General features: G+C 43.9%; 2 protein-coding genes across 23 annotated transcripts in view; one reads left to right on the top strand and one right to left on the bottom strand.

Moving 5' to 3' along the window:
* LOC136434078 (bifunctional glutamate/proline--tRNA ligase-like) overlaps positions 1-4,787 on the bottom strand; it is a 28,437-nt gene extending 23,650 nt beyond the window's left edge. For 13 of the 22 annotated variants that reach the window (XR_010755697.1, XM_066426786.1, XM_066426783.1 and 10 more), the window contains exons 1-10: positions 4,624-4,787; positions 4,204-4,288; positions 3,722-3,821; positions 3,082-3,238; positions 2,509-2,651; positions 2,253-2,270; positions 1,757-1,845; positions 1,228-1,354; positions 613-805; positions 1-63 (exon numbers count right to left, since the gene is read on the bottom strand). The exon at positions 1-63 is cut by the window's left edge and continues 109 nt beyond it. Coding sequence is in view for 21 of the 22 variants with exons in the window: in XM_066426786.1 (XP_066282883.1) it covers positions 1-63; positions 613-805; positions 1,228-1,354; positions 1,757-1,845; positions 2,253-2,270; positions 2,509-2,651; positions 3,082-3,238; positions 3,722-3,821; positions 4,204-4,288; positions 4,624-4,666 (1,018 nt within the window). In the remaining variant the exon portion in view is untranslated. The remainder of the gene's footprint in view (positions 64-612; positions 806-1,227; positions 1,355-1,756; positions 1,846-2,252; positions 2,271-2,508; positions 2,652-3,081; positions 3,239-3,721; positions 3,822-4,203; positions 4,289-4,623) is intronic. The other 9 variants (XM_066426796.1, XM_066426797.1, XM_066426798.1 and 6 more) reach the window with 2 other exon arrangements.
* A 149-nt stretch (positions 4,788-4,936) lies between these two features.
* LOC136434079 (uncharacterized) lies at positions 4,937-8,222 on the top strand. The gene is made up of 3 exons (XM_066426803.1): positions 4,937-5,067; positions 5,936-6,064; positions 6,502-8,222. The coding sequence occupies exons 1-3, from the start codon at positions 4,978-4,980 to the stop codon at positions 6,622-6,624; spliced, it is 342 nt and encodes a 113-aa protein (XP_066282900.1). The 5' UTR covers positions 4,937-4,977; the 3' UTR covers positions 6,625-8,222.
* The last annotated feature ends 284 nt before the right edge of the window (positions 8,223-8,506 follow it).

Raw genomic sequence — 8,506 nt, 5'->3', positions numbered from 1 at the left:
ACCGCTGTCCGACCTCTGACCCCTTCTTCATCTCCTCCCACATGGCCAGGTTCTTCTCAACAGCTGTAAACACATCATCATCATCAGCATCATCATCACCAACCATCATCAGCATCACCACTAATCATCATCATCATCAACAATCATCATTCTTCAGCATCATCATTATTCATAATCATCATCATGCTCATTGTCCTCTTCCTCGGCCTTCCTCCTCCTCATCATTTTCATCATCATCAGTCACCATCACCATTACCATGATTCTTTTTCATTATCAACATCATCATTCAGTACAGTCTGTCATTCCTTTATTCTGTCAGGTCCTTTCTGACCAAGTTTGTTTTGGTTTGAATTGCAAACACACACATAACAGTCACCAACATGCAACCTGAGGCCTGACCTCAACAAACATCCCACATTACTCCATATACAGTACAGTACATCATTTTCATTACTATGCAAACCATGGAAGATCCAGCAACATTCCAGAAATTTGGACCGTCCGTAACTTTTAACCTGTGACTAGTTAGTTGTGCAGCATCAGCTGTATGTAAGCAAAATCAATGGAATACTAAAAACAAACAAGATAATAGATAAACAAAGAAGCCTGACCGTTTGCGCGGTTCTTGGAGTCGACCTTCTGCTCGCGCTCCTGCTTCATGACCTCGGGGTCGGTGTCGTCCACGTACGCCAGCCCGTCGCGGATCAGCTTCTCCGCGTAACCCTGGATACGGTCGAAGTGGTCGGAGGTGTGCGTGAAGATGTCCGGCTTGATGTCCAGCATGGAGATGTCTTCTAGGATCACCTGGGGGAGTAGGAGAAGGAAGCACTCAGGACTGTTGAATTTTGTTGATGATTGTGGTCTGGTGGTTAGCAACACTTCTTCTGGACACCCTGGCATATTCGGGAATGGACTGACCCTGACTGTCCATCACAGTTTGCAGTTGAACCAATGATAGCATGGCAATTTGTGGTTCCACCAATGAGAGAGTGGCTGCATGCCCGTCAAATATTTGCATCAGTATGTTGCTCTTTTTTTGCTTTTCTACGTTTTTATGGAGGTGGGTGGGGCTATGGGATCAGTCTATTTCCTAGGACAACAAACCTGTAAGTACTGTTGTGACAGTAAGGTAAGCTAACTTGGGCTCAGAGTCATTTCTATCCATCAAACTTTGAGTAAAAGCATTGTTAAGTTATCAGGAATAACCCACAGTCCCCCGGCCGTACCTTCTCAAACTCGGCGCTCTCCTTAGCAGGGTTGGTGTCGTCGAACCGCATGATGAGTTTCCCCTGGAAGGCATGCTGGTAGTACTGGTTCAGCAGGGCCGCCTTCGCATGGCCAACGTGCAGGAATCTGAACAAGAAAAATGGAAATGTCTTTCAATCCACTTCAGCTTACGGAAAAGCTTGTCTTTCACTGGTCGTGGCACAAACGACCAATATAATGCACAGTACATGAAGGTTAGAATAACCTAGATATACCACACTCATAAAGCCAACCATTCTCACACATTTATCGTGTGATACAAATGGTGAAGTGCCCTGAACAAAAAGACTCTTTGTACACAAGCAAGTGTTTTATTCTATCAACATTTCTGCAACCGTCTGTCACCTTCCTCAGGGCAATTCTGACTGGTTTACATTCCACTGCAGCTACAGATGTCGCTGCTATACTTTATGGGACTGCATATTTAAACCGTGGTGATGTGCACTTTACTTACAAATATGTCTGTTTGTTTGTTTGCCCTTTACTCACCCGCTGGCCTCGGGAGGGAAGCGGGTCACGACCTTCCCCATCTCCGCCCCCGGCAGCTCCACAAACTTCCCCTGGTCCTGCTTACGGGTCTGAGGGGAGAAGAACATTATTACAAGTCCGTTAAAATCTAAAGGAATAAGACTGTTTACGTAAGTGTTTTTATCTGTCTGAAGAAATAAGAATTTACCATCAAAAGAAATAAGAATGTTGTTTCTGAAGTCTTTCGCGCGTCTGAAGGAATAAGAACATTACCATGCATCTGTTTATGCATCTAAAGTAATAAGAACTTTTCTGACAGTCTGTTTCCTTGTCTGGAAGGATAGGAACGCTACCGTCCGCCTTATTACATGTCTAAAGGGACAGGAGCATTACATGCGTCTTTTGTATCTATTCACGTTACAAGAACTTGAAGTGTAAGGGAGAAAACTTGAATGAAACACCATGGGACGATAGCAGACAGATGTGCAGATGACGGGAAGAGTAGTAGGTACCGTACCTGCCCAGGCCTCTTGCCCTGGCGGCATGAACAGACAGAGAAACACAGAGAAGGACAAAGTAGTTAATGGAGCAAAGAGATTATAACACAAATCATGCCAAGTTTCTGGTTTGTGTTTGTTTGGATGAAGGAATATTGTTGATCCGAAAAACATAACTTACTAGACAAAGAAAGTAAGAAACACACTGTATCTTCTCCTAAATCGACTAGGTTTAACCACGACAGAGGAAAGACCATCACATCATGTGAGACTGACCTCAGACTTGCTGGCCTCGGGCTTGGCGGGCAGCGCCATGGCAACGGCCTTGAATTCCGCCTGCTCCTCCAGGAAGCGGAACCAGCGAGCCACGTGGGGCGGTGCCTTCCCACGATCCAACAGGTTCAGCCACACATTGTTGCCTATTGGGGGAGAACATTGCGTTACTTTCACTTTAACATGGAGTCAACCTTCTTCAAAATGCCTCAGATTCTCAGAATATCAGAACACACATAGTGAAATAATCTTGAAATAGAACAAAAGTGACAAAGGAACATGCTGTTGGTATAAAAAATGGACCAGTTACTCATTCCCTAACCTTAATCTATCTGGTGACCGTTTTTGATCATTTCTCAAACGTGTTGCAGCAAAATTTACAATCATAAACGAATAAGGTAATGGTAGTGGCCGTAGCAACCATTTTCCATGCTGCTGTACACCTGTCCTGTATGGTACCTGTCCTGTATGGTACCTGTCCTGTATGGTACATGATTTTTGATGCTGCATTATCACCATATGGATAAAGATTGATGACTGTACAACTGTTCTGCAGTTTGCAATTTCATAACTCACCTCTCAGGGCTCCCCACACGGCGAAGTCGGCCAGGGTTGCGGAATGACCAATCAGGAAGGTGCGCGGCCCTAGCACCTGGTTCAGGTACTGCACTGCGTCGGCGAAGTCTGCGGGACAGCCGAGCCGCCCCACGCTGAACTCCAGCCAGTGGTCGACCTGGGGTCACAGGGTCATAGGTTAGACATGTTAAAGGGGAAAGAACCAGATCCAGTTTCTGAACCAACTCCCTTTTGCTGCTACTTAGGCCTACAGTCTATTGACGTCATCATCGCTGCACGATGGACATCCAAGAAGAATAGGTCTAAAGCAATAAACATTGAAATCTCTCTGGCAGGTTTGGAGAAACCTGGAGCGACTGACACAAAAGGTGCCATTCAAAACTCCTGCTAGTCTGGAAGGCTTTCTGAAACCCTCCTGGGGAATTGAAGATGGTGCACTGTAGAGTCTGTGGGGAGGCTGAGATAGAAGATGCAGGAACAGAGTTCCAAGTGTCCTATTGAAGTCATTATACAAGACTGCAGGTGGCACATTGAGGAAAATCTCTCCCTGTTGCACACAAACTATGAGTATGATATACCTGCTGCACACTAAATATGATACCTGCTGCACACTAACTTAGTAACCAGAGGACACCTGTACCTCGGTTGCCTCCAGGCTGCTGGTGCCGTACAGGTGTTTCCCAGGTGCGAGCCGCGCCAGGTAGCGGCAGATGGACGGGACCGTGGTGAACGTCACATCCCTGCAACAAATTTGCAAAAAAAAAGGGACATGTGGAATTTCTGAAAGTCTTATTCAATTCACGCTTTCCTTCAACTTTCCATGGAAAACATATGATCCATTACTTTCTGTATCATCCTGTTTTCAAGGCGCTAACAAAAACACACCTGTGCTTTTAAAGAAAGTTGGTAGGAGGACTAACGTGTTACATATCTACCACCCAAAAACTGAAAAAGAAAGCAGTCCCGGAGTGGTTCTAGAGGAACCTGCTGGGGCCCAAAATCATATGTAGATTTACCATCCTACACTTCTTGAACTATTTTGTTCACCAACAGTCACACACACTGCACTGGAAAGTTATCCTCCTTTGCAGACGTAATAAAAAGTTAAGGGCAGTAACATACCCGTTGACCTTGAGTCCAGTGTTCTTGCCTTCCTGCACCTGGACTGGGACGGAGTCCTTCAGGTGTTCTACAGCCAGCAGCACACCTGGTACATGTGAGGGACAGGTAATATTTAAGTACAGGCCGGTGTGGTGGGAGGGGTAATTATAAGGAATCATCAGTTGAAGGTATAAACTATTGCCTACAAATCACATTTGATCAAACCCGGTGGAAAAATCGGCTTAGTGGCGACAATAACAGGGCATGACATTTAAAGACGAGGAAGGGAAAAAGCCCAGGCACCAACATGATGTGGAGTTGCATGTCGGCCTGTCCGGATTACACCATGGAGTCACAAGGCGGCATGATGAAATCACCTCGGACCAGACACGCAGAACTGTCCGGATAACAGGACGGATCTGTGCGGTACGTGAGACTCACCTATGGGCGGGCTGGCGGGGTTGATGCTCACGGTCGCAGCCATGTCGCGGACGAGCGCAGATTCCGGCGAAATCGGGGCGAAAATCGGGCTTTAAAGACGGGAAAATGTCGTGTCTGAGCGGACAGGCACTGCCATCAATCAGGTCAAAGGTGAAAGGACGATTCCACCACAGTTTCATTTAAAGTCTAATCATATCATAGAATGGAAATATCTAAGATAATAAGTCATTAGAATAGGTCCATGTTTATCTACAAATCTATAATTTTGAACTGTTCACAACTTTAAGTCACTTAAAATGATTTAAAGTAGATCTAGTGTTACCCCCTGTTTTGGTCATAGTTGGAACCGGCCGTATGTTGATTTCATTAGATTCCAAGATGGCTTCCCTAACTGACCTGGCGGACGGACTGCGGATAGAGAATAACGCTGAACTCCTGCAGCAGGTTCGTTACCTCAATTCTACACGAGTCAAAATGAGCCTGGAGCAGGGCTGAAGATATTAGGCTCTTCAACAGCGAAGAAAACTTAGTTTGATCGCATAAACAGCAGATTTGTTTCACTCTGACCCCGCCCTGAAAACGCGTCTTCTGCATAAACAAGACGGAAATATGGAGAGAGAAAACAACATGAAGACCGTCCTTACCGGTATACACACACAGAGGAGCTTTGTGTTAATTTCCCAGGTGTATTTCTGAGCACAGAAGCCGACAGAAATGTAAAGCACGGCAGGAAGTGATTTGCGTTTGGAGAAAGAACAAGTTGGTTACTAGGGCAGGGATGATGACGCAGCTGGTCCTGTCAAAACATAATATATGATGAGTCAAGGAAGATTTTAAGTTTTAAATGTCCTTGATGTAAATAAGGAGTTGTTTCTTTTCTTGGTTTTGTACTGTTTTGTATTCCACTTTCACGATGTTGTTAATCAGTTTCAAAAATCATTCCATAGTTATCATCTTTGCAACCATGATGTTTACCTTATTACTCATCGATCGCAATAAAACGTAAAACATTACCAGGAGGGGGGGGTGAGTAGGTTAGGGCAGGCAGTATCCCTGTCTGGGTCTGAACAGCTCGACTGTGGAAGAAGCAGAGGGTTCCAGTCACTAATAGTTTCCGGAAAGAAGGGATATTTATAAAATTTTCCCGTCTTTAGGAGTTGAAAATTGTAGCTGTGACTTCCCAGGCACACCTCTAGGGAGGTTTCAAAGAAGCTTTACAAAAATTAAAGATGTTATCTGGAGATGCCCAGGGAGTAGCAGTTACTTACAACCTGCATGTTGTTGATGATGATGATGATGTTGTCCCCCACAGATCGCCCTGCTAGCCTACCTGGAGAAGAACTCAGAGGGCGCAGAACTGCTGAGCACCGTGACACAGGCCCGCGTCGGGTACGAACTGTTCCAGCGGGTCACAGGACAGGACCAGATAGACAAGTACAAGGTACGGACTAACTCACATGCAAACAAACACACACACAGGACCAGATAGACAAGTACAAGGTACTAGCTTACAAACAAACAAACAAACAGAGAAAGTAATAAATACACAGAGCCAGATAGTTACTTTGGACACTTTAAAATCAAGTTAGTTCAAACCACTTGCTCTGAAGGGCAGTGTAAAGACACTACAGAACATTTTAGTACACCTCGGCTGTCTCGTGTGTTATTTGTCTCAGCCAAACCATTAAACCTTATGGTGGTCAGAAGAACAGAGGAACAATTTCACACCTGTCATCTAAGTGTAAAAAACAATGGCAAGAGTTAGTACTAATGAGCTTTCAACTAAACCCTTGGTGCTAAATGTGTTGCCAGTGCAGTGCTGTTCAGAAGTAAGTAAGTCACAAATGTTCCCTAACCTGACCCCCCCCTCCCCTGCAGAAAGAGTGTATCCTGGCCATCGCAGACTACTGCAAGAAACACCCGAACGCCTCCAAGGAGGACCTGCGGAAGGAGGTGGGGAAACAGATCGTCATCTTCGCTGCCAGAGTCGACGCGCTCTAGTGAACATCTCAGGAATCCGTTTCTAATATTGTGCCCTGATCATATATAAACTGTCATGTGTTATTGCAGACATACAGTCATGTAGAATGTGTCATAGAGTAGATAATGAGGAGTTTAGGGGTCCAATATAGCGTAAGCTACTTCAAGGTGTGATGCACTTTGGGTAAGAATTGCCAGGGGCCTTCAACTTTGACATATTACCCACAATGCATCCCATTTCACATGCGCAGTTAGAAATGTGAATTAGCTTATACAAGTAATAAGTAGTGAAAAGCGCCTGACACTGGTCACTTTGGATGTTTTTAGATTTCAACAAATGTTAAACTCAAACACCTCTATACCTCTGAAATAAAATGAATGAAATGTGCTATTTTTGTTTTTATGGAAATTCCATAATGACAGTACGCTACGACAAAGGCGATGTAAAATTGCAATGAATGTGCAGAGGCAGCAGCAGTCAGAACTGCGTGGCTTGTAACAAGGTACCCTTGAAATGAGGAAAGTTATTTCTTGAAGTATAGAGTGACCAGTGTCAGAGTTTGGCAGTGTAAGTCATGTGCCTGCTGGAACCTCAGGGAGTTGTGGGCTGGGACTCGGCCAAAACATCAGTAACTGTTGTTGCTTCAAACATATCTCAATGAAAAATGAAAATGCCTGTTGAAGAGAGGTAACAGCCAAAATGTTTGCTGAAATATTTCCCAAAGTCAGCCTTCTCAAGTTGATAGCCATTTTTTCTGGCTATGTTGTAATTCCTTATCTCCAAGCAGATGTTGGGGGAGGCTAAATCATAACTTTTCCCTAGCTGCAAGGCAGTTTGACACAGAAACAGGCAGCTGGGAAACGTACGTGAAACTGAATTCCTACCGAAATGCAGAATGTTCCACAGCAGTACAGAGAGAACAGTGACCAACAGTCCACTGGATGTTGCTGGTTTTGCCCAGTCCCACCTGTTATCTACACTCCTTAGTGGTTCACATACATGCTGTAAATAATCATGGCCTGTATATACTGTGTTTAGCTCTTGTATTTTTTGTCAAAATCAGAATGTACATTGTCTTACGTAACTACAAATATCCCAAACTCACAGCTTTCTATACACAAGGAGCATGATATGTTTTGATAAAGTATACTCAGTGTCATATCACGCAATCCTGGCAACGTTGACTGGTAGGAATCTCCTAATTTCACAGGTAATTAATGAACTGAGATTTAAAGTTATGCTTTGTTACTTCATCTGCAAGCTTTCCCCACTCTACCTTGTTTGAAGATGTTATGCTCAGTTTGATACTGCACATTCAGGTCTGTTTTTGAGTATACCCTGTGTTTGTCTATCACATCGTCACCAGGATCCAAGTATCAGTTTTTAACAAAAAGTCAAAGGTTTTAAGACATTGCAGTGTAATACAGGAGACCAAAAGCTTTATATTTAACAGAATCAGGACTGAATTTTGTAACCAACTATTCAGAATATTTTGTCTATCATTGATATTTTCGCCTAATGGTTATGCCAGAAGTTTTCCTACTTTATGCTGAAATGTTGAGCAGCCAATGTCATTTCCCAAGGTGCAAATAAATCCTTTAATTTCTCGTCACTGTCATACCATGTACCTGTTCGTAGTTAATTGCCTCTATTCCTTCTGTAGAGCGTTATAGTAGTTTATCAGAATGTTCTGTCCTCTCCCCTGCATCTGTTTATGCAGAATTCATGTGACGATTCATAAAAGAAAAGCTACTCAAGCAACTAGATCGATTTTATAAACTATTGGACGTTTCAGATAGGATCCGCTGTCTTCCGTCGTTCACTGAAGTCCTAGAGGTATCTACCTTATTTAAAGATCATCTTAAACTTAGTTCTGCTAGAGAAGCAAAAATCGCTCCACTG

This window comes from Branchiostoma lanceolatum, chromosome 4 (genome assembly GCF_035083965.1).
Source record: "Branchiostoma lanceolatum isolate klBraLanc5 chromosome 4, klBraLanc5.hap2, whole genome shotgun sequence".
Lineage (NCBI taxonomy): Eukaryota > Metazoa > Chordata > Leptocardii > Amphioxiformes > Branchiostomatidae > Branchiostoma > Branchiostoma lanceolatum.
The sequence above is the reverse complement of the archived record's forward strand: the minus strand, read 5'-3'. Positions and strand labels throughout refer to the sequence as shown.